The sequence below is a fragment of the Galleria mellonella genome, unplaced genomic scaffold (genome assembly GCF_026898425.1).
Source record: "Galleria mellonella isolate WM207_F2 unplaced genomic scaffold, CSIRO_AGI_GalMel_v1 utg352, whole genome shotgun sequence".
Lineage (NCBI taxonomy): Eukaryota > Metazoa > Arthropoda > Insecta > Lepidoptera > Pyralidae > Galleria > Galleria mellonella.
In genome coordinates this window covers 7,453,575-7,480,158 of record NW_026442084.1, presented here as the reverse complement: position 1 = coordinate 7,480,158, position 26,584 = coordinate 7,453,575, and the positions used below count along the sequence as shown (strand labels likewise).

The following is a 26,584-nucleotide window of genomic DNA, read 5'->3' as shown; positions in this document are numbered from 1 at the left end:
GTTTAATTTACATTTTCATTACTATCTAAACAAACTATACCTATATATATATATATATATATATATATATATATATATATATATATATATATATATATAAACTCCTCTATACCTACCCCATAACATTATTAAAGACGAATCCACGGTTAGAAATCGTACGGAACACATTCCGCGAATTCAATTCACAATTGTCCCACATTCGACACCGGGCATTCAAGTTTTTGCTATGTTGCTACACGTCAGTGCGTCTCGAACCACCGCGCGAACGCATACAAAATAACTAAGTAAATTATTGCTTAATTTTAATATAATGTGTGTATTATATGTAAATATATATGTAAAATAATGTGTGATAACTGAAATGTGTTCTGTGATACATACATAATTAATATATGTTTAGTTTAATTATAATAAATTAAATAATTATCATCGAAATACGGGATTCGTGTTTCGCTCGTCAGCTGTTTAGTATTGGTTCGTATCGTGACGAGATTTAGACATTTGGTAAGTTATTTTGTTGGATATCTTATTAAGTTTATTTTTGTTTTTAAACAGACTTCGAAAAAAAATTATTGAGTATACTTTATTTGCATTATACAATATAGGAAAGGAACAATTATTCTTAATTCAACGCTCTCTTTCACGTGTATTCTTTATTAACTATGAACCAATTTTGATAGGTTTTTTTTTTTTATTAAAAAAGTTTACTCCCATGTTGATCATATGTCTAATAATTTCAAAATTTAAGTCTGTTAAAGGAAAACAAAAGAATTAATTTAAAAGTTCTTTTCGATTCAAGTACATTTTTGTGTACATTATTTGTGATATATTGGCCAATTCGGAATCGATTCACATGATTCTTTTTGTAGTTGATCGTTTTGGAGTTGTAGTTATCACCAGAGGGAGACTTTGTACAAAAGTCGTTCGCTTGGGTACCTCTGTCCTAATCGTGTTTCAACCGTAAAACAGTTGTGTTTGCATGGCTGTGTTTCGGTTTGAAGGGTAGGATATGGCGTGAATTTACAGGGTACAGAGGAATAACACCTGAGTCCTCAGGAATGACAACGCATGGGTGGTATCATGGGCAAAACATTATACTCTGTTATGTCCATGGTACTGCTCATGTCTATGGACGACGGTTACCACTTTCCATCAGGTGGGCCGTCAGCTTGTTTGCCATTCTAAGTTGTATAAAAAGAAAGAAGCGACTAAGGAAACTTACGGTGGAGGGATAGGTAACAGCGTCACTCTTAAAACACTTGTAAAAGCCTAACTGCGATTGCAAACCCGCTTGCCAAGCGTGGCAACTACTAACAAAACTCTCCTTGTGGGGAAGGCTTAAAAATTTACATAATAGTCTATTATTTGTGCAGTAAATTTCATTCGAACCCGTACAGTTGTTTAAACATGATTGAATATTAAGCGTGTTTACAAATTTTCTTACAAAATCTTACAAAATTAATGAATTTTAGAGTTCACGTTTTCTAAAAGATCTGCTTGTCTTTTTTGAAAAATAAATGATATTATCATAAAGGAAGAAAGGTAAATACAGAGTAGGAAGGTGATGATGATGATGATGATGATGATGATGATGATCATACCCTTGTCCCAATTATTATTTGTGGACGGCGTAATATGTTTTTATCCATATTACAAAAGGATTTGGCTTTTAATTTTACGACCGGCCGCCTGCCTGACATCAACTCTCTTTGGAAGGGGAAAAGAGATTGTTAGTAATGGAGACTGAGAATCCCATTGCTAGCAATATATCCAACCAGGTCGACCTCCTCGCGGTTCTCCCTGGAAACTATCATGGTTAATTTCTGATGAATTCATCATGATGGGCTAACTGGCCTGTTTTCATTCTCATCTATCACCCTTCACTGGTGCTGCGCCAGCGTATCCCGTTAGCGCAGGTGGGGTTACCGTACCATTTTCACCCATAAAAAAAAAACCTCTTTGGAATTAAAAAAATGCTATGATAACAATATATATATATATATATTTTTTTTATTAAATTACTTTACTGACCTAAAGAAAATATGGTACAAAAGACGGATTTAATGCTGGTAGCATTGTTTGCTAGTCAACCTTTTGGAGATATATCCATGGACCTTAGATTATATAGATAGAGCATAGAGCTACAAAAATGGGTCAACTTTTTGGCAGCTGATTGTCAAATTAGCTGACTCGTTTTTATGTCAGTTTTATTTACCTATAATTAATTATTTAACAAATAAAATGCGTTTTTACGCATCAAGATGCAGAATTTATAAAACAAATTAAATATAGAAGTTATAAAGGAATCACTCGTAACTATTTATCACGCAAAATTGTATGAAAAAGTTGATCCGCTGTTCTCGAAGCATTTGTATGGTGACACTCTATTTATATAATTTAAGACCTGAAGATGATCCTAATCGACACCACTACACTTTCACACAAGTAATAAACACTGGCCATTTATTTATTTATTTATTTATACTTTATTGTACACAAAGACTACATAGTTATAATTTGTTTTGAATGAAGACGTACCAACAGGCGAGCTTAACTTTTGAAGCTTGAAGTGTGCCAACGTCGCATATGTAAATTTTCAAAAACAATTGAAATTTTTTTAAAATTTTTGATTAATTATTTAAAAAATGCTCCGCTTTCGAACTAAAACGGTAATCACAGAATAAGTCGTACCTAAATCTGCAATTGCTACGTTGGCGTGTGGTCCCGACGTAGAATAGGCCACCCCTCCCTTTCCCGTAGGTGTCGTAAGAGACGATTAAGGTAGGTCGACAAATGGGCAGCAGCGTTCCTCTTGAAACATCTCTAAAGCTGTTGCCTATCTCTAAAGTTGTGCGTGGCAACTACTGGCGAAACCCCCCAAGGGGGAGGCTTCTGTTCAACAGTGGACACTTAAAGGCTGATATGACGATGAAATCTGCGACTAAAACAATAAAAAAGAGGAAAGAGTATTATTAGGGTTTTATAGCGAGGAGAAAGTGGCCGAGTTTTAACGTATTTGAATAACAAATACACAAACTTTCGCATATGTTACGGGTGCAAACCCCTTCCAAACCGTACTACAACATACCAATACATGTTGCACAATAGCTGTTCCCACACACAAATTCCCAGAAAGAATGAAGACATAATTTACAAAGGAAATTGATAAAAGGGATTACCACAGGGCAGTGAGAGGCCAGTATGTTTTAAGTCGCGAACGTACGGTGTAAATTTTAAGAATCAATCACGATTCTATCATCAAATGTTATATAATTACTAATTTTAAATAAAGACTCTGTGTTAAATTATATTGTTGTTAAATATTGTTTTTCTGTGTGTAATTATATAGTTGTGTTGGGTGGGATATGGCGTGAATTTACTGGGTACAGAGGAATAACACCTGAGTCCTCAAGAATGGCAACGCATGGGGGGTATCATGGGCGAAACAGTCTATGGTACTGCTCATGTCTATAGGCGACGGTTACCACTTTCCATCAGGTGGGCCGTCAGCTTGTTTGCCATTCTAAGTTGCATAAAAAAAAAAAAAAGGTATAAAAACCCCGGACGAGCGCTGTACTCATATTACAATGCCATTCGAAGCGGTCGTGGTCTGTTCCGGATATTCCTAGACTAATTAATTTGTAAGCGGACAAGAAGTTGCTATTTAATTTATTTACCCTTGACGGGCTTTACTTCCATTCGAGCAATTTTTTAATTGATGACAATGAGATGGTAACCATGCTTGCACTATCTGTATATACTAAGTTTCATTCCAATCATCTGGACGAGTGGCGGTCTTCCACCGTGCGTTTTCAAGGCACTTTCTTCCACGCACAACCATTCTTTGGAATCAACTTCCAGCAGCAGTATTTCCGAACCGATACGACAACATAACCTTCAAGAAAATAGTATATTCCTTTTTAAAAAGCCGGCAGCACACCTGCAATGCCGCTGGTGTTGTGGGTGATCATGGGCGGCGATAGTCACTTACCATCTGGTAAATGCCCTCATACTCGTTCGCCCCCTGTGTTGTAAAAAAAATACATAGCACAGAGGGGAGAAGGATTGTTAGTAATGGAGTTTGACAGCCCCATTGCTAGCAATATGCCCTATTAGGTCAATCACCACATGGTTCCCCCTGGAAACCATTGTAAACAATTCTTGTTGAATTCGTCTCGACCTACGGCTAACTGACCTGCTTCATCCTCACCTATCATCCTTCACTGGTGCCCCGCCAGTGTATACCGTTAGTGCAGGCGGGGTTACCATTCCATTATCATCCATTAAAAAAAAACTACCGCTCATTAATAGTAACAATCATGTAACCATTCTTGTTTTATTGCACATTGATCGCAAAATAGGTAATTGGGGGTCGGTGGACGACTTGGTCGTTGCTCGGGGCGGGATGACGGCGGCCGAATGCTGAATGGAATGCTAATGAGACACGAATTGCCCTAAATGAAGCCACCAAAGCGGCTGTTGAAAATCATTTTAAGTATATGGACTGTTTTTGCATTTCTTTTATTGGCGTGAGAGTCCTCTTTGGTATGAAGGAGAGAGGTCTTTAACCTCAAACTTGCGTGTATTAGAAAAAAATGTTTTGGAAATTGACCACATGTACATATAGACTCTAAACGTAGTCAACCGACTTCGATTTTTCTTTTTTATACAACTTAGAATGGCAATTAATACCCGCCCACTATGTACTATTTATTATAACACATTTGTGATTTGTCAATCCTTGTCGGGTGTCCACGATACAGGTTCGCCTAGTGTGGGGCCCATTGTATCTTATGTTACAAACACAAGATACAATGGGCCAAAGTTACAAACTTTGTGTTTTTGTTAAATAAAATAATAAATAAATAAATAAATTCCTTTCCTAGTCGTTTGATATCCTTTTATAAACGAGTATGTTCGATATGACACTGGAACTACGACCTCGCTATGTAAGTATATATCTACATAGGCATTGTATATACATAATGGGAGAGTCATGGTCTGGTTGTAATAGTCGTTATTAAGTATCGTTTAGTGGGTATATTGACCATATTGGCTCACCTGATGGTCGCGAGTTCAATCTCAGTACGATACAAACATTTGTTTTTTTTTATACCACTGAGGTGGCAAACAAGCATACGGCACACCTGATGGTAAGCGATTACCGTAGCCTATGAACGCCTGCAATACCAGAGGTATTACGCGCGTATTGCCGACCCTGAAGAAACCTCTAGTATAGAGGGAAGAAGGGATTGTTAGTAATGGGGATTAGTAGCCCCATTGCTAGCAATATACCCTGTCAGGTCGACCTTCTCGTGGTTCCCCCTGGAAACCATCGTGATTGATTTATTGTTAGATTCATCACGATGGGCTAACTGACCTGCTTTCATTGTCACCTATCATCCCTCACTGGTGCCCCGCCGGTGTATACCGATAGCACAGGCGTGGTTACCATTCCATAATCATCTATTAAAAATAAATTCTCTTGTATAAGTTAGAAATACATACACACATATTTATTACACCTGTCTTCCATTAAGGTAGACAAAAACAATGGAACGCCAAATGCATCGATTCAAACACGCCTCCTCTTTCGTTTTCTACACAGAAAATTTCATAAAAATCGGTCAAGCAGTTTTTATATGGTTTCATATAGTTCAAAGTTACTTTCTTTTGTTTCAGATGAATGCTTTAAGATAGAATTTTCTTAGTAATATATTGTACAAAGGGTGTACAATTAAATATGGATAAGTAGATAGCAATTTAAAAAATAAACTAATCACAATGACCGACGCCGTGTTATACAAAAAGCAACGGGTGCCACCGTTTATGAGACAGGTAAGACGTATTTTTTTTTAATATTTTTAAGGGCTTTTACCTTCTTCAGGTATATCAGCCCTATCATATCCTGAACTGATTTCTCGAATAAAGCTTTATCTACTTTCCCCTAGACGCGGAAAGAGAAGAATTAATGGGCATCAATAATTTAAAGAGATGTTCAAACATTTCTGGTTTAAGTTCAGCTAACATAGATTGAATAAGACCAACATTAAATTTATTTAAGTTAAAGTGGCGCATGAATCGTTCTCTTTCCTTCGTGTTAATACGACACTCTAATAGAATATGATGCACATCATCGATGGTATTACAAGTTTGACAATATGGTAACGAGGACTTTCCCATTATATGTGCAATTTTTTTGATGGATAATGACCAAATTAAAGTCGAAAAGCAAATTTAATATTATATCTATTGATTTTAATTCCACAAAACCAAAGAATATGTGGTTCAAGCTGTATAAGGTAAGAAATTAAATGTTAAAATGTCTATGGTATTTTTTTTAATGGGTGATAATGGAATGGTAACCCCACCTGCGCTATCGGTATACGCTGGCGAGGTACCAGTGAGGGATGATAGGTGAGAATGAAAAGGCAGGTCAGTTAGTCCATCGTGATAGATTCACTTCACAGACAAATTCAGCACGATGGTTTTCAGGAGGAACCACGTGGAGGTCGACCTGACAGGGTGTATTGCTAGCAATAGGGCTACTACTCCCCATTACTAACAATTCCATATTGCCATACCATATTGCTAGTAATAGGATTCTCAATCTTCATTACTAACAATCCCTTTCCCACAGTCAGATGGATGTTAGAAATGAAATAAAACACATCCAGATTTTTTTTAATTTTTTATTTTTCTCTTTGTCCGTTTGTACGGGCTAATCTCCGAAGCTGTTGTTATATATAATATTAAACAGGTAGAGTCACTGTCATTATGTACGTATTCCAAATATTCCATATACATAAAAAAATAAAAAAAAAGTTGCGTTCAGTATTTGTGTTCTTAAACCTCATCTCAGCACGACAAATATTTATTTATTTATTTAAATATTTATTACACCAGAAACATAAAAATAAACAATGACATTAAATTCAAGTGAAATACAGTAGCATAAAGTACAAATTAAAATATACACATAAAGGTACAAAAGGCGGTCTTATCGCTAGGGCAATCTCTTACAGACAACCTTTGATTAAAGGAGAACAGATAGAAGTGGGTAGGTGGCGCAAGAGTGAATTAATAATTTTTACGTATATAAAGTACAAAAACCTTGAATAAATAATTAGTATTTCTTCTACTACTATTACTAGTGTCGCCCTCTGGTGTTACGAGTTTCTTTGTATACGGAGCCAAACTAGTACAGCGAGATGAAGTGACGGAGAAATGGCTTTATCGGAACTTGCTAAATAAAAGCATAACATGGCCTCCAAAGCGTGAAGCGTGAACAACTATCATTTTTAAATGATCTTATTTGAATTTTCAACAGAAATTGTGTTGTTTCCAGCTGCTAGCAGTAAGTGGAGTGGTATTGTACATGATTGGAACAGGTGCTAACATCGCGTACCCTGGAGTACTGCTGGAGCAGTTACGACAGCCTGAATCCACACTGAAGATCACTTCGGAACATGAGTCGTGGATAGGTGAATTTCCTAAACTTTTTTTTAAATTAACATTTGAAGCTGGTTTCTCTCGTATGAATCATATTTCTCAATTAATGTCATACACATTAATCGAGAAACATGATCTTAACTTTTTATCATTATGAGTTTATAAGTATTTAGTCGCCTTAGTTCTTAGGAATGAGAACACATAGGAGGTAATATAGATATCAAAATATATTCTATGGTGTCCCTGATGTTGTTAATATCCATAGATGTACCATTTGTAATAGATAAACTCAACTCAGTTAATGTCACACACATTAATTGAGAAACATGGTCTAAAAACTTTTTAACATTATAAGTTGTATTTAGGCGCCTTAGTTCTTAAGAATGGGAACACACAAGCAGTATTATAGGTATCAAAGTTGATCCCTGATGTTGTTAGTATCATTTTTTTTTTTATATAACTTAGAATAGCAAACAAACTGACGGCCCACCTGATGGAAAGTGGTAACCGTCGACTATAGACATAAGAAATACTATGGACATAACAGAGTGTACTGTTTCGCCCATGATACCCCCCATGCGTTGCCATTCCTGAGGACTCAAATGTTATTCCTCTGTACCCTGTAAATTCACGCCATATCCCACCATTCAAACCGAAACACAGCCATGCAAACACCACTGCTTCACAGTAGAAACACGAACGGGACAGAGGTACCCAAGCAAACGACTTTTATATAAAGTCTCTCAGTGGTAAGATATACCATTAGAAATGGATAAACTCAAATTAACTCGATTATTATATTAAACATCTTGCCAAGTAACTATCCGACAATAGTCAACCCTTTATAAAAATTTAATTAATCCTCGAGACGGCAGTGATTACCTGTTCCTTACTTGTATGTTGGTCATCGATATGTCTGCCGAAATATGAGGAAATCTAAGCTACTTAAAACATGGACCCACATCGTGGGCCAACCTTGAAATAATGTTACGATAAGCTTTAAAACTAAATAAATATTAAATTCATGTAACTTCATGTATTTTTTTTTATATCAATGTTTTATTCATCCTCACCTATCATCCCTCACTGGTGCCCCGCCAGTGTATACCGATAGCGCTGGCGGGGTTACCGTTCCATCATCATCTATTAAAAAAACTTCACATCCCTAACTAGTACTCCACCAGCATATATCCATGGCTCAGATGGGATTACCATTCCATATTAATCCTATAAAAAAAAACTTTCAGCATCAATCCTGGGCCTGGCGTTGATTACTGGCATCGTAGTTGCTCCGTTCAGTTTGCAGCATCTTGGCAGACGTGTCACCAACCAGCTGAGCACCCTGCCCTCTATGGGAGGCTGGGCTCTGATGGTGACCGCTAAGGGGCCCACTGCGTTGCTGATTGGCAGAAGTTTACAGGTAATGATAAATTTTACTAGTCTTTCAATCATTTAGAATGGATAGTCGACAGGCGATTGAAAATATTATTTAAGAGAGACTAGTTGATACCGTGACTTCGTTTAAGTTATTGAGACATTAGATGGGATAAAAAGTGGTAGGATATATCTTTTTTATGCTAATTACTAGTCTTTCTGCCCTGGAACAGCTGTGTTTTAGTGTTAAGGGAAAAGCGGCAGTGAAATTACAAGGTACGAAGACCGCAGTCCTCAGAAATGGCAACGCATGAGGTGTATTACGGGCGACACAGTATATACTGTGTTGTCCATGATGCTGTTTATTAATTTACTTCTAGAAAGATTAACGACTTAATATAACATATTGTTAAACATATTACAATGATACAATGTCGATTAATAAATTCCACCCATAGGCTTATACACAATTTTGGAAACAATAGGGTTTTATTATCAAAAAAGGAAATTATGTAAGTACACTACACTTATATATTTATTAAACTTTAATACGATATAGTGACGACCTCAGCTGCATTGCAGGGAGTCAGTGGATGCAGGTGGCTCAGGACCGTTCTTTATGGCAGTCTATGGGGGAGGCTTATGTCCAGCAGTGGACGGACAATGGCTGGAATGATGATGATGATGAAACTTAAGTACACCTAGATACTGTGAATGGCAGATTTAACACCATATGGCGTTATGTACCAGTCGATCGTAAAATATATAATTACAACGATACAATGAGATTTTTTTTTTATACAACTTAGAATGGCAAACGGGCTGGTGGTCCACCTGATGGAAAGTGGTAATCGTCGCCTATAGACATAAGCAGTACCATGGACATAACAGAGTATACTGTTTCGCCCATGATACCCCCCATGCGTTGCCATTCCTGAGGACTCAGGTGTTATTCCTCTGCACCCAGTAAATTCACGCCATATCCCACCCTTCAAACCGAAACACAGCCATGCAAACACAACTGCTTCATGGTTGAAACACGAATAGAACAGAGGTACCCAAGCAATCGACTTTTGTACAAAGTCTCCCTCTGGTATGAGAAAATGAGAGGTATGAGAAAATAAATAAGAAACAAAAATACTACTATAATAAATCAGTAATTTAAAGAAAATACCAGCATCAAACAATGCAAAACGTCAAAAACATATTACGATTTTACGATAATACTCGTTGACTTACCACTTTTTACGTTCGAAACTCAACTTTCCAAATGGGAAAGTCGGGTAAACCCGTAGTAAATTCTAAATATGACTTGCCACCATTTAAAAACTAAAATGTAGAGCAAGCAAAGAGTTTTTAAAAGTTTTTAAAGTCTGCTCATTAAATTCACTCAAACAATATGGCTGCTTCAACTGTTACACCCATGAGACCCACTTTAAACTACATCTTTAGATTATTGTGACGTTACGTTCAATCAAGTACATTCGCATCATATGACTTGTTAATGATCAACGTACCCTATTCGCTCGCATCTTCGACGAGTAATTTAACCAATTGACAGCTACACATGTGTATATAAACACCACTTTATCTTAATTCTCCAATTTTACCATCTATGTATTGTTATTCTTCAGCAGCTATGACACGACACTACAAATTTAGCTTGAAAAAGGTGAAACAGCCACTTTTCTTTACATTGCGTATAAAATTTTGATCACATCTGATATTAATATTCTTTCCCTTTCACTCTCTTTTCATTTAAGAGTTGTTCTTGTCGGTGCAACTAATTTTTGTATTTTCTTCCAGACAACTCTATTCCAGGCTACATCTTTGACCTTACTTTTGTGTTTGCATGGCTGTGTTTCGGTTTGAAGGGTGGGATATAGCGTGAATTTACTGGGTACAGAGGAATAACATCTGAGTCCTCAGGAATGACAACGCATGGGGGGTATCATGGGCGAAACAGTATACTCTGTTATGTCCATGGTACTGCTCATGTCTATAGGCGACGGTTACCACTTTCCATCAGGTGGGCCGTCAGCTTGTTTGCCATTCTAAGTTGTATAAAAAAAAATACGACGTGACGCCTAGTGTTTCCTTCATCTGTCCCATGTAGTTATTCCTAATTATTATTATTCTAAATATTTATATTATAAAATTCATCCTCACACGCTTAAACCTAAATAGTCACGTACAGTGCGGTTTCAAAGGAATTATCTGCCGTGAGCGCTCAAGCTGTGCAATGAGCTCCCTGCTGAGGTTTTCCCTAGAGACTATAGTATCGCGATTTTTAAAAAGGGTATATTAAGGTTTCTTCGTTACAGTAACCGTTTACCATCAGACGGGATATATGCTTGTTGGCCACCTTTGTGATATAAAAAAGAAATGCGTTGCAGATTAAATTAACCCTTTTTAAAATTTTACAGGGCTTCGGAATGGGTGTACAGGCTGCGTCCGCCCCAGTCTCCATCGCCGAATACTCGGCTCCCAAACACAGAGGCGCTTTTCTTGCCACTATAGCGTTTTCCTTCGCAACGGGCATGCTTGTGGCGCATATCTTCGGTACTCTACTATACTGGCGAACCGCTGGAGTAGCCTGTGGAAGCTTCTACGCCGTCTCCTTAATTCTGATATCCCTTAGTCCAGAAACACCCCCGTATCTTGCGTCAAAAGGACTATACACTGAATGCAGGAAATCCTTCAGATGGTTTCGAGGGTACGACCACGTTTCGGAAAAAGAATTGAACATTCTTCTCAACAGTCAAAAGAGAGAGATTAGTGTAACTACTGGGCCTAGATGGAGACACTACATAGATATAGCAAAGAGGCAAGAATTTTATAAGCCAACTGTAATTATGATGTTTATGTTCATTCTCTTCCAGATATCTGGTATGACAGTTGTCCCATCATATACTGTTCCAATGATGAAAGAAGTAACCGGTGGGGCGATAGAATCTTACACTAGTATGCTCATGGTCGACGTCCTTAGATTCGCAACGGCTATCCTAGCTTGCATCGTGGTAAATAAACTAAACAGACGCACTGTCTTATTCCTAGGCGTTACCATAAGTGTAGCGTCTTTATTCCTGACTTCAATACTGTTGTATTTAAGAGACTTTGGTTACATACCAGACGAATACAAATGGGTTCCTATTATACCGACCATGTTTTATATTTTCGGGAAAACATTGGGTATTTTGCCGATACCTTGGGCGATTGCTGGCGAAATATTTCCTCTGGCTTACAGAAGTTTAGGTAGCGGTATCTCGGGGATGTTTCTGTCGATTATGTTCTTCGTTGTGGTCAAAACTGCTCCGGCTTCGTTTAGAGACATCGGCGTGAGCGGTACCTTCTGCGTGTACGCATTCTGTATATCACTATGTGGTATTTTTCTATATTTTTTACTGCCGGAAACTAAAGGGAAGACATTGTATGAAATCGAATGCCATTTCAAAAATACAAATGCAAATATAAAAGATTCGTCAGAAAATGATAGGATGTTGGAATTGGAAAAAATTGAGACAGGAAGAGACGAGGGAGAATGAACGGAACGATGAAGAATTTAGGGACGATCTTATGGGTACTTCGGGGGCCCAGGCTAAAGGAGCGATAAACGATATGAGATTAAAGTTATAATCAGTACTTAATATAAAGTTTTGTATTACAAATAATTGTATTTTCATATTCTAAATAAAACATACAGAAGATTTTAAATATTTTATTTTTTTATCTCAATTTAATATAACATTAGCAGTAAGACAAAATCCAGGCTAAATGGCGTGTAGTCTAATTATAAAAAAGTATTTTTGAACCTTTTTCACAAATATTAATATCCAATTTACGGGTATATTTATTCGTAAAAATCTTTTATACTTAACCGAGCACGTGAATGTCGAATTTGTATGAAAGCTTTATTTTTTTCTTAATTTGACTACGTTCCTTGCAAGCAAGTAGCTAGTTGAACTATTAGTTACAAATAACACTTGTTTGACAGTGCATTTTTATATTCTCTTTAAGGATCTCTTAGTATACTGATTTATTTTTAAATATCTCTATTTTGTCTATAAACCTTAAAATAATTAACACTAAGCAGATAACAAATTTTGTTACCTTTTATGTCTTGACTCTTGTAAAACGACAGACATTTGTTATTTTTAAACGTTCTAACCTCTATCCGTGGGTCTTTGTCTAGACTTTACACAAACATTGATAATATCATTTACATTTCAAAGACTACTTAAATATTATTTTATTCCAACATTAGATTCGATTTAATTAATAAATTATATGGGAACTACATCTGCGCATTCCATTTCTCCCATCTTTGTTTAGTGGCTCTGTGTATTTATGGTCGCTAGGCCCAATGCCCCGTAAACTATCTTCTATCTCTTGTAACGTCCTATCCTTCGTTTCCGGTAATGTGAAGTAAAGATATAGCAAACAAATAAACACCATAGCACCGTAAAAGTAATACGTCAATGGTAGACCTAGAGCATTTGTAAGAAGTGGAAAACATTTGACCGCCACGAAGAAATTTAGCGATAAGGATATAACACTTAATCCTCCAGCCACACCACGATACTCCAAGGGGAATATTTCCCCCGATATCGCAAATGGCACTGAGGAAAGACCAATAGTTATAGAGAACATGTAGACAGCTATCAACGTGATTGGAAGCCATTGATTCTCGAATGGCAGAAGGTTATGTTGTTTCGCATAAACGTAAGTCCCTTTGCTGATGTATGATAAGACACATATACTGCCGCTTGTAAACAATACGGTTCGTCTGTTGAAAGTCCTCATAACAAACACTGCTATCACATTGCAAGCCAATCTTTCTATATCTAGCGCTATCATTAGGAGCTTAACGTTGGCATCGGGACCCACCACTTCCTTTATAATGTCCATGGCGTAAGAACTAATCACATTTAGACCGGCCAATTGGAACATCGAGTACATGACCATCATTATAAATATGGGCTTGTAAAACTCAGGCTTTCTAAAACACCTTCTCAGATAAACGAAGTAATATTTAACTTTCGTCTTAAGAGGCAAGTTCTCCTCAGCATAACTGGCTTTCCTTGCCATTTTTTGAGCGATTATCATATTTTCTAGCTCGTACTCCTGCTGGTCTCCTCGACCGCGCATCCAGTAGAATACCTCGGTGGCTTCCGTGTAACGGCCTTTTGATATTAGCCAAGGTGGTGATTCAGGAGTATAAATAATCATAACCAAGCCAATGAATGTAATAAACGAACACATCACAGCGCACTGCTGCCAAGTATAAAAGGTGCCTAAGACATGGCAGAAAAGGACCCCTACTGATAAAGACAGGGACACACATGTTAAGAAACCGCCACGGTTTTTGGGGTCTGTCATTTCTGCTATAATAATAGAGCCTAGTGGCCCCAGGATGCCCATAGAAATACCCTGAAGAAGCCTAGCAAGGATCAGGCCATTCACGCTGCTGACAAGAACTATGAGAAACCAGCCCGCAAGTAGAGGAAATGTGCTCAGCAAATGTGATTTCTTTCTTCCAATTATTCCCGTTATTCCAGTTATAATGATGTTGCCAAATATGAGGGCGAAGCCAATCACGGAGGCTAAAATAAAAAAAGTTTTTGTTTATATCTTATAGGCAGATAGGACTCTTTACATCTAAGATTAACAAATGGGTGATTTCAAAAGAAAGATTTAGAATGAAAACAGTCTAACATCGACTAAAGTATCCCATCTTTGCCCCATTCGTGTTTCTGCCATCAAGAACCTGAGCTTATATAACATTGTACTTCGGCAGTATTTTGGTTTGCAGGGCAGGAGACCTTTGCCATATCAAACCGAAACACAGCCATGCAAACACAACTGCTTCTGTTTGTATTCAAGCAAACGACTTTTGCACAAAGCCTCCCTCATCATCATCATTCATTATCAGTTATCTACATTGTCCAAGTAACGTTTAAAGTTATCCAAGTTACATATAAAATAAATTATTACAAAAAGTTGATTAAACATTGTATTGTATTGTATTGTAAAATCTTTATTATATATAATTCAGATTTCTTTTTATACAACTTAGAATGGCAAACAGACGGCCCACCTGATGAAAAGTGGTAACCGTCGCCTATAGTCATGAGCAGTACCATGGACATAACAGAGTATACTGTTTCGCCTATGATACCCCCATGCGTTGCCATTCCTGAGGACTCAGGTGTTATTCCTATGTACCTTGTAAATTCACGCCATATCCCACCCTTCAAACCGAAACACAGTCATGCAAACACAACTGCTTCACGGTTGAAACATGAATGGCACAGAGATACCCAAGCAAACGACTTTTGTACAAAGTCTCCCTCTGATATAATTGATTATATAAGTGATTGAACACTGATAAATGATTTAATATACAATGGCGGACTTATCCCATAAAGGGATCTCTTACAGTCACCATAATATGGTTATAATTACAAACTCACCTATCCAAGACTCCTGTGATGGTGTGGCATGAATGTACGAGTCTGGTTTCCTTAGACTAGGTATTAAAATAGCAGAAAAACCAATGACGCAACCGTGACCCATTATGTTGATACAAACGCTGGCCGTTAAGAAGCACTGGAAGAAACAAAGAAACAAATATTCAAGATGATCTGATGATGAAAAGTGGTAACTGTCACATAAAGATCACAATGGACAATATGAAATTATGTTTTAACAACATTCTTGGCCTTTGTCACATTAGTCCAAGCTAGGGCTGCCATCCGTCCGGAATTCCCCGGATTTGTCGTAGTTTGAAGAGCGTCCAGGGCCGTCCAGTAGGGGAAATTTATTTTTTTATAGGTAGGCGATCAGTTGAAATAAATCTTAGTTACAAATTTATCCACAATAATCCGTATTCGAGAAGGATCAGCAAAATAGTGTCCGGGGAAAAACATATTTTTTTTTTTTTTTTTTTTTTTTTTTTTTTTTTTTTTTTTTTTTTTTTTTTTTTTTGTGGGTAGCTGTGTAGCACTAACTATCAAAAATTGTTGCTCTGGACTATTATTTTATTTAAATTCAAAATAATACTTATTATTGTTATATTTTATGTTTAAAGTATAAATTTAGTAGTTGTCTACCTGCAGTGGTGATATCTCCGTCTATTTTTAATCCTAAGATACCAATATTTTTATTTTAAATGGAGTCTGTACAACAGTCCTTGGAACAAATGATGGTGAACTTTAACACTAGGATGGCAGCATTTCAAGACAAATTAGATAAGGCCAGTGCTGCTCCCGTCACTATAGGTTCATTATCTACGGATTTTGCACAATTTAAGTCTCTTATGGCAGAGTCATTGAACAATCTTCAACAGCAGGTACATATCATCGCACAACAACAGGATCGTTTGGAGATGCATAGTCGTCGCAAAATCCTATTGCTGCATGGGGTTCGTGAGAATAGTGAATGTGGCTTATCCATGCTAGTCTCCAGCCTTCTCACTAAGAAACTTAAGATGCCAATTTCGCCAGAAGATATAAGCAGGATCCATCGTATTAGTCGTTTGTCACAAGGGAAACTCCGGCCTATTTTAGTCAAATTTCGTTGTGCTGATGTGAGAGACAAGATTTGGTCTGCAAAAACCGAACTTAAAAATAGCGGAATTACATTGTCCGAGTTTCTTACAAAAGCAAGACACGACGCTTTTATGAAGGCACGGAAACACTTTGGTATCACGAAATGCTGGACACGAAATGGCATCGTGGTTATCATTGGTTCGGATGGTAAGAGGCATCGTGTTAGTTCCATTGCTGAAGTTGACCAACTTATTAACCTGTCGCCAATTGCTGTTGAAGACGTTGTATCCGTGTCAGCGGACTCCTTGGCCGTCTCGAAGACCATGGATTTGGCTGGTACGGGTTCCTCGCGTTCCAAGCGTGTCATGAAGAAGTGAGCTGTTGTGCAGATTATTGTGATGGTTTTGGTGGCAATATTCTTGTTGTGGGTATATTATAATTTCTTTTTTTTTTTTTTTTACAAACTTATATAAGGTAAACTGTTCATCAATTATTGTAATCTTTACGGGGTATGTTAAAAAATTTTATAAAAACTCTCATTATATTATGACATTTATAACTTTCAAAATTATGTTTTGGTTTGTTTTCTTTGACAACTCATTCAGAATAACAGATATGATAGATTAGATTGACAGTTCCTCAACATAGATAGAATACATGTATTTTTATTTATTTATTTTTTTTTTAATTAGATGGGTAACAATATAATCATACTACTGTTGGGGGCTCGAATGTAGCAAGTTTATATCTATTCAGCTATCTAAATAAGTTTGGCTGTCCTTACGCTGTATTCTTCTGTATCTACACGTATTATTATATTTGCTAATTTAATGTTGCCGCCAATGCCAAAACAAAAACAATTTACTGTTTTACTTTTTTTATATTAATACTGTTTTTTTTTTTATTGTGGATTTTATCCAAATATTTTTTTTTTCCCTTTTTTTAGTCAATTTCGTAGTCCACTACTGGCAGGTAGATGAATTGAAGTTTTTCTATTTGTATAAAGAATTTTTTTTTTGTGTTTATATATTTATATATATATATTAGTATTGTCTTATACACATACATGGTTTCAGAATCCGATTCTGATGATACATTTCTATCCGTTTCTTCTTCTAGCAATGTAAGTTTTCATAGTTTGCCTACTCCTTTAGAAGAAATCTTAAAAACTAATTTTTCTTCTCATCCTAAAAACTTTAACACCGTTCACATAAATGCCCAAAGTATTCCTGCACATTATTCGGACTTGCTATCTACATTTAATGTAAATAACCTCCATGGCATATTTATCTCGGAGTCATGGTTGAAGCCCTGCCTTCCATCTACTTCCTATTCCTTACCCGGTTTTAATTTAATTCGTTGTGATCGCACCGGAAGGGTTGGTGGTGGTGTTGCTGTATACCTTCGTTCTGATATCCCTTACGCTATTATTAACTCTTCTTTAACGACAAATTCTTCCTGCAATTTTGAACACCTTTTCCTTGAAATAACTCTCTGTCATACCAAGGTTCTACTAGGAGTTTTCTATAGTCCATCTTCCACTACTGATTATTTTTCCTCTTTTGAAAGCCTCTTAGAGAACCTAATCCCGTCCTATAATCACACTATTATTATGGGGGACTTTAATACTTGCCTTCTTAAAAATGACCTGCGTGCGAATCGTCTTAAGTCTCTGGCCCATGCTTGCAATCTAGAGATCCTGCCCCTCCAAGCCACCCATTTCTTTCCTAACTGTAATCCTTCCTTACTTGATTTGATTTTAGTCTCCTCTCCTGACCATGTTGCGAAACATGGCCAATATCCTGCAGATGCATTTTCCTTCCATAACCTCATTTATCTGTCTTATAAAATACGTCCTCCCAAAGTTAAACGGAAAATCCTTATGCAGCGCAATTTTGGTGCTATTGATATTGACCGTTTACGTCACGATGCTGCGGATTGTGATTGGTCGAGTATCGGTACAGCAGCAAATATTAATGATCAGGTAGAATTATTTAATAAATTAATTTTAGATCTGTACGATAAACATGCTCCCATCCGCCCGGTCAGGGTTAAGCATTTACCTGCACCTTGGCTTACAGACAAGATCAAGTCCATAATCCACAAAAAAAATATTGCTAAAACTAAATATAAGTCGGATCCGGACAGACATCGTAATGAGTACATCAATACTAGAAATCTCTGCAACAGGGTGTGTAGGGAGGCTCAACGACGCCACATTCATAAATCCGTAGAAAATGGTGATGCAGCAAAAGTTTGGAAATTTCTTAAGTCATTAGGGGTTGGTAAGAGTCATAACGATAATCCTGGTAATCTTGATGTTGAGTGTCTTAATAATCATTTTTGTACTTCTACTGTCATGGACAGCAATGTAAAATCTAAGACATTGCACTATCTTTCATCCACTATCGCCCCTAATTGTACTCCTTTTATTTTTGATCAGTTGACCGATTGTGATGTTGAAAAGAGTTTACGGTCTATATCGTCAAACGCCATTGGCACCGATAGCATTAGTCGTAATATGATTTTACCTATCCTTGATATCCTTTTACCCACCATTACCTTACTTTTCAACAATTCCCTGTCCTCCGGTTTCTTTCCTTCAGCTTGGAAAGCAGCTTTCATAATCCCTCTACCAAAAAAGAAACTTCCTTCCTCGTTCTCAGATTACCGTCCAATTTCTATACTCCCTTTTCTATCCAAAGCCTTAGAACGCCTTGTCCAACAAAAACTTAACTTTTACCTATCAAGAAACAATCTCTTAAATCCTCTTCAATCTGGATTCCGTCCTGGTCATAGTACGACTACTGCTCTTATTAAAATTTCTGACGATATCCGTTTTGGCATGGAGAATTCTCAATTAACGGTCTTAACATTATTGGACTTTAGCAATGCCTTTAATACTGTTGATTTTGATATTTTGTTAGGATTGCTAACCTCTCTCAACATATCTCCAACGGCAATTGACTGGTTTCGTAGTTACCTGTTTGGACGTCGGCAACGTATTCGCATTGATGACGTTTTATCTTCTTGGTGCCATACGTCAGCTGGCGTGCCGCAGGGTGGCGTCTTATCTCCTCTTCTATTTGCCTTATTTATTAGCACTATCACTTCGAAACTTCAATCTTCCTACCACCTTTATGCAGATGATTTACAGATTTACTCTTTAGCCCCTCTGGTTGATATCTCTTTAGCAATATCTACTGTTAACGCCGATCTGGAATGTATATCTGCCTGGAGTAAATCTCATGGTCTTGTTATAAACCCCTTGAAGACACAAGCAATTATTATTGGGAGTCCCATACTTATTTCCAAAATTTCCTCGACCAGTCTTCCGCCTGTGGTTTTTGATGGGGTTATGATAGATTACCAGAAAAAAGTAAAAAATCTTGGCATTATTTTTGATAACACTTTGTCATGGTCTCCACAAATCTCGGAGGTCAGTAAAAAAATGTTTGCTGCAACTTTTGCCTTAAATAGACTACGTAATTTCCTCCCAGTTAACACCAAAATTGCGCTCGCACACACCTTACTCCTACCCATTCTTGATTATGCCGACTCATGTTATTTAGACCTCACCGAAGAGCAATTAAACAAGCTTGAGCGTCTCCAAAATTTATGTATCCGCTTCATATTTGGTCTTCGCAAATATGATCACATTTCTCAATTTCGTACTCAACTCAAGTGGCTCTCTATCCGTTTTCGTCGTAATCTGCATATCCTGTCTCTTCTTTACACAATCCTTTTTAATCCTGCTGCTCCTGATTATCTAAAAGACCGATTCTTGTTTCTCAGTGAGGCTAATGATCATACTTTACGCAGTGTCAATAACCTCCGACTTAAATTTCCCACTCATTCTTCTTCCTTTTATTCTAGATCCTTTACTGTTCAGGCAGTTCGTCTATGGAACTCACTACCTACCTCTATTCGGTGCGCTCAAACTCTTACTAGCTTCAAAACCTCTGTTAAATCTTACTACCTCTCACTTTAGTACTATTTTCCTGTGTTCTCTCTTCGTTTTCCTTCATCATTTTTTTCTGTTGTATGTATGCTGTTAAGTATGTGTATGTTATGTATATATTTAATTGTGTATATATTATATATGTATGTGTATGTATGTATGTATGTTATGTATATATTTAATTGTGTATATATTATATATGTATGTGTATATATGTATGTATGTATTTATATATGTTTGTATATGATAATATTTATATAATAGTGCGCCACCTACTCTTTGTCTTTTTCTCAATGTCCTCTACCCAAAGGTTGTCTGGAAGAGATTGCTTAGCGATAAGGCCGCCTTTTGTATCACTTCTCATTAATATTTACTGTATTTGTTATTTCTCTTTTTACTTGGTGCAATAAAGTGTAAATAAATAAATAAATAAATATTTCGCCCAAATGTCCGGGATTTTTGCCGTGTTTATCCAGTGTTGGCAATTTAGGTGATGGCCGTCCTAGTCCAAACGATTTTTTAAATGATGATCGGTGATCGGTGAAGATGAAATCAGTTGGCTTTTTTTACGGCTAAATTTGGGAGCGTTTGACCACAGATCATACTCATCTGATGTGAAGTGACGACGTAGTCTATGGTGGAGGTCGTAAATCCAATTTTTTTTATACCACAGGTGGCAAACAAGCATACGGCTCACCTGATGGTAAGTGGTTACCGTAGCCTATGAACGCCTGCAATACCAGAGGTATTACGCGCGCGTTGCCGACCCTGAAGAAACCTCTTTACCCCCCTTTTGAAGAACCCCATGCTGTAGTCTCTTGGGAAAACCAGGGAGCTCATTACACAACCTGAGTGTTAAATTAATGTCTATTCAGTAATGCCTATTTGTTTCCAAGGCGAATCGCCTGTATATCAACCTGACAGAGTATGTTAATAGCAATGGGGACACTAGTCCCCGTTATTAAAAATCCATTTTTTCCCCCATCAATAGGAAATAATCCCGTCATCACTAGAGAGAAGGGATTGTTAATAATGCGGACTATCAGTACCATAACTAGCAATATACCCTGTCAGAACGACACGTACGTGGTCTCTCCAGGAAGCCATCGTGCTGAACTCCAGGTGTATTCATCACAATAGGCTAACTGACCTGCCTTTTCATTCTCCCTTGTCGTCCCTCACTGGTGCCCCGCCAGCGTATACCGATAGCACAAGCGAGGTTACCATTCCTTTATCAGCCATTAAAAAAAAAAGGGGGTTTCATAATTCGTCTAGGACACGGTCTAATTACATTTTTTATACGTAAAGTAAACTACAATAAAATGCGAACATTCATTGATTTAATTTGATTTGGACAAATTTATCAATTGATCGTAGTTTGATATGATAAAGAAATCCATTACAGAAACCAATAATTTGATGGCGAAGATAGTAAATAGTGCGGAAGTGTACGTAATATGTATTTATCTAAAAAACTTTAGCAAAAGAAAAACATATTTTTGCGAACACAGATATATTTATTTATAAGGAAAACTGTGTATTATTACGCAGAGCATTGCGAAGTTGGCGAAGCCATGTTTTTTTTCATGGCTGTAAATGAAATGGTAACCTCACTTTTGCTATCGGTATATACCGGCGGGGCACCAGTGAAGAATGATAGGTGAGGATGAAGTAGGTCAGTTAGCCCATCGTGACGAATTCAACAAGAATTATTCACGATGGTTTCCAGGGGGAACCACGCGGAGGTCGACCTAATAAGGTATATTGCTAGCAATGGGGCTGTCAAACTCCATTGCTAACAATCCTTTTCCCTCTTCCTGTCTCTATTGCTTCATGCAATGCACGCACGTATTCAGCATGACGGAGCAAATGTGGAACAAGCAAAGAGACCGAAAAAGTAGTCTTTAGTAAAAGCAGAGTTACCAGTACTAACAAATTTCGGTTTTTCATGTAAATTTTTTTATGATTTTGTGGTGAAAAATCGAAAAATATTAGATGCTGCACGAGAACAAAATAAATATAAATTTACAAATTAATTAATGATACCCTATTCTCTCTAAGGTCCTTGAATCAGTAGTTCATCATCAATTACATCAGTATCTCACTGCCAATCACCTGTTATGCCCTTTCCAATCAGGTTTCCGTCCATCCCATAGCACTACTGGAGCACTACTTAATATTACTGAGGACATTCGGCGTGCCATGGATGACACTAATCTCACAGCTATTGTTCTTCTTGACTTTACTAACGCTTTTAACTCAGTAGATTTTGACATTTTGCTTGCCATGCTCCGTGTAGTAAACGTATCCTCTCCTGCTATTGAATGGTTTTCTTCCTATCTTTTCGGTCGTCAGCAGTGTGTCAGAGCCAATGATGCTTCATCGGATTGGTCTCCACTCACTGCCGGTGTACCTCAAGGTGGCGTGCTGTCTCCTTTACTCTTTTCAATTTTTATAAACAATATTTCTCGGATCATTAATTCTCCCTACCATCTGTATGCGGATGATCTACAACTTTACAGACACTTTGCACTGTCCGAAGTGTCTGATGCCATTGCTGTCTTAAATACGGATTTATCTGCAATACAATCGTGGGCTAACACATTTGGTCTTCTCGTAAATCCTGCTAAATCACAAGCTATCATTATTGGCAGCAGCAGGATGCGATGCAGGTTGAATTGGACCGGGATACCGCCACTTTACTACGATGGAGTTCCAGTGGCATATAGCGAGAAGGTTAAGAACCTTGGTCTCATAATGGACGGCACTCTATCTTGGACATGTCATATAAATGAGCTCAGTAGACGCATGCACTTTACATTTCACTCTCTCAAGCGACTTCAATACTTTCTCCCAGTAAATACTAAAATCATGCTCGCACAATCTCTACTACTCCCAATACTTGACTATGCCGACGTCTGTTTTTTGGATGTGACTGAGGAGCTTCTAAACAAGCTGGAACGATTACAAAATCTGGCCATTAGGTTCATCTTTGGTCTTCGTAAATATGATCACGTTTCTGCCTTTCGCAACCAGTTAAAGTGGCTTCCTATCCGACTTCGACGTGATATGCACATCCTTTCTTTCCTTTATAACATACTTAATAACCCCAATTCTCCTTCGTACCTCCGCTCTCGATTTAAATTATTACCACCACCAATCCGTCCTAAACGCTCCTGTCAAGTTCAGTCCAGGATTCTCGACCTACCTTTGTGTAGAACACATTTTATGGGCAACTCTTTCTCGTATCGAGCTGCTCAATTATGGAACAAACTCCCTTCCCACATACAAGAGAGCCCTTCAATTACCTCTTTCAAGAAAAGGTTGAAGTTACATTTTCTTTCCTTTGAGTCATAATTTATTTATTTTTATAATTGAACTGTCAAACTTTGAAATCATTGAACTAAATTTCTATTCTAGGTAGTATATTCATTTATTTTAACATCCACTGTATAAGTAAGTAGATATTATATTTATTTATAGTATATGTATTTATGTAATATTTTATTATGTATCTTAATATTTTATTTAACTGTATATTTGTTTATGTATACTAAATATTAATAGTTGTAGCACTTCAGCTGCCCGCTAGCAACATGTTTTCTAACTGCATTGGGTTGACTGGAAGAGATCTCTGTCAGAGATAAGTCCACCCTTGCTCACAATATTTATAAATGCATTAACATTGTAATTTACAAGTGCAATAAAGAATATATAATAATGATTTTCTTTTAATTCATTTTCAACTCGACAAAATTCTAAAACATAAAATTCTTTCGGTTTGATCCTTTAGAGTTGGCAACTCCAGTAAGTTCCTCCTAAAAACTATACGGATTAATCCTTGTAGAATACGTCACGATGGTCCAACTGACCTGGTAGTTTACCATGAAATGAAAATCCGAATTTTCGCGCTCAATTTCGTGCTTTTGTTCGTACCAAAATCGACCCAGTAAATGGAGCTTAACATTTCGTTCATCATAAATCCTATCCTAATAGTCCAGAGGAATGATATTTTAACATTTTTAATAATTTTAAACGGCATGTATTATGTAACTTTACAATAAATTTCTGTTTCGTTCGTGCCCGAAATTTCGGAAAATATTTCATGGTAGGCCCTCTGCTTTCATCCTCACCTACTCATTACCTACTCTGTCACTAATATCATAGAAAAAAAAAGGCTGCACAATACTGTAACGCGTCAAAGACAAGCTGTGAGAATCGAAAGTCGAAGATCTCATGCTCACAGGCGGTATCGAGCCCTTAAATCTAAAGCGAGACTACCTCCCTATGAGTTCTACCGCTTGTATAAGGCAACTGTGTTCTGAGGAACTGTTTGAAATAATGCCTACAGCCATCTTTTTTATTTTATTTTTTAATTATTTAAAAGTTCATTGGCATTAAACAGTCTTAAAATTATTACAAAAGCCACGTGTTACTATTTTGGCACGTGTTTAATTGCCTTAAAACGATGTAGGCAAGCAGACACCTTTTATAATAATATTGTAGAATGCATTAAATAAAATGAATTCAATTTTATCACCGCACCGCTCGCCATCGACAGGGAGTTCATCCTCAAACGCTTGAACCTAAATGGTCACGTACAGTGCGGTTTCGAAGGAATTATCTGCCGAGGTTTTTCCTAGAGACTACAGTATGGGGTTTTAGAAAAAAAGGTTTATTAAGGTTTTTTTTAATGGGTGATAATGTTGGGGGGAAAGGGATTGTTAGTAATGGAGACTGAGAATCCCATTGCTAGCAATATACCCAACCAGGTCGACCCCCTCACGGTTCTCCCTGGAAACTATTATGGTTAATTCCTGATGAATTCATCATAATGGGCTAACTAGCCTGTTTTCATTCTCATCTATCACCCTTCACTGGTGCTTCGCCAGCGTATCCCGTTAGCGCAGGAGGGGAGTCCGTTACCATACCATTTTCACCCATAAAAAAAAATGGATGATAATGTAATAGTAACTCCACCCGCGCTATCGGTATACACCGGCGGGGTATCAGTGAGGTATGATAGATGATCATGAAAGCAGGTCAGTTAGCCCATCATGACGAATTCTACTAGAATTAATCATGATGGTTTCCAGGGGGAACCACGTGGAGGTCAACATGATAGGGTGTATTGCTAGCAATGGATCAATTAGACTCCATTACTAACAATCCCTTTCCCCCCGTTTATTAAGGTTTCATCTGAGTCGACAACAAGCACGTGACACTCCTAGTGCTGCAGGCGTCCATAGGTTATTATAACCGTTTACCATCAGACGGGCTGTATGCTTGTTTACCACTTTCATGGTACAAAAAAAAACTTTTAAAAGTATAATTTAAAACAAAAAAAAAATTACCTGCCGCAAAAACGGTACCGACGATTCCTTATTCTTAGGTGAATCGCCTTCCATTTTCAAAAAATAAAAATGTAGACGAATCGATTATAATAAAAAAAAAACAACACCACCAAACTAATATAACGGAAATCTTAAATTTTTTTTTAATCCGTTCTAAAGAATATATTCTATCATTATTTTTTTTTCTTTTACTTTTTTTTCTTACACTTGCATGAATACACGCAGAACCTATTCTGTACTGACTAATAATACGAGTACATATTATTGATTGGACATGACTGTGTCCTTTGGATTGGTTACGTCTTCGAAATCAATGATTTTCTAAAGATAATACAATTAAGATTAGATTAACACAATCTATGCTGCAACAAACGTATTTGTTTTTTTATATGAATCATGGCTACTGATTATTTTAAGCACCACTTATACTCATAAATGTGAAAGTGTGTTTGTTTGTTTGTCAACTTATAGCGGTTTAACGTCTGAATTAATGATTACGAAATTTAGTATAGAAGGATATAAGATTTTTTTTTATCCTGGTCAGTAAACATGTCCCGGTCACGCGGACGAAGTCACGGGTGAAAGCTAGTGGACCGTCTTTAAAAAAAAAACGTTCACGCTCACTTTTGTACATTCATTCATTCATTCTGTCTTCATTCGTTCATTCTTCATTCGTTCGGTCATTCTTCATTCGTTCGTTCTTCATTCATTCATTCATTCGGTCATTCTTCATTCATTCGATCTTCATTCATTCTACATTCTTCATTCATTCTACTTTCTTCATTCATTCTACTTTCTTCATTCATTGATTCTTCATTAATTCTTCTTCATTCATTCATTCTTCATTCTATCATTCGGTCATTCATTCTTCATTCATTCATTCGGTAATTCTT

General features: G+C 37.1%; 2 protein-coding genes across 2 annotated transcripts; one reads left to right on the top strand and one right to left on the bottom strand.

Annotated features, from left to right (window-relative positions):
- The first annotated feature begins 229 nt into the window (after nucleotides 1–229).
- On the top strand, nucleotides 230–12,533 carry LOC113514695 (facilitated trehalose transporter Tret1-like). The gene is made up of 5 exons (XM_052897183.1): nucleotides 230–504; nucleotides 5,683–5,838; nucleotides 7,349–7,484; nucleotides 8,700–8,872; nucleotides 11,253–12,533. Exons 2-5 carry the CDS (start codon nucleotides 5,785–5,787, stop codon nucleotides 12,369–12,371), a joined length of 1,482 nt encoding a protein of 493 aa, XP_052753143.1. The 5' UTR covers nucleotides 230–504; nucleotides 5,683–5,784; the 3' UTR covers nucleotides 12,372–12,533.
- Nucleotides 12,531–25,987, bottom strand: LOC113521112 (facilitated trehalose transporter Tret1-like). Its single transcript, XM_052897182.1, has 3 exons — nucleotides 25,692–25,987; nucleotides 15,300–15,435; nucleotides 12,531–14,429 (listed from the first exon to the last, which is right to left on the bottom strand). The coding sequence occupies exons 1-3, from the start codon at nucleotides 25,743–25,745 to the stop codon at nucleotides 13,102–13,104; spliced, it is 1,518 nt and encodes a 505-aa protein (XP_052753142.1). The 5' UTR covers nucleotides 25,746–25,987; the 3' UTR covers nucleotides 12,531–13,101.
- Between the last annotated feature and the right edge of the window lie 597 nt (nucleotides 25,988–26,584).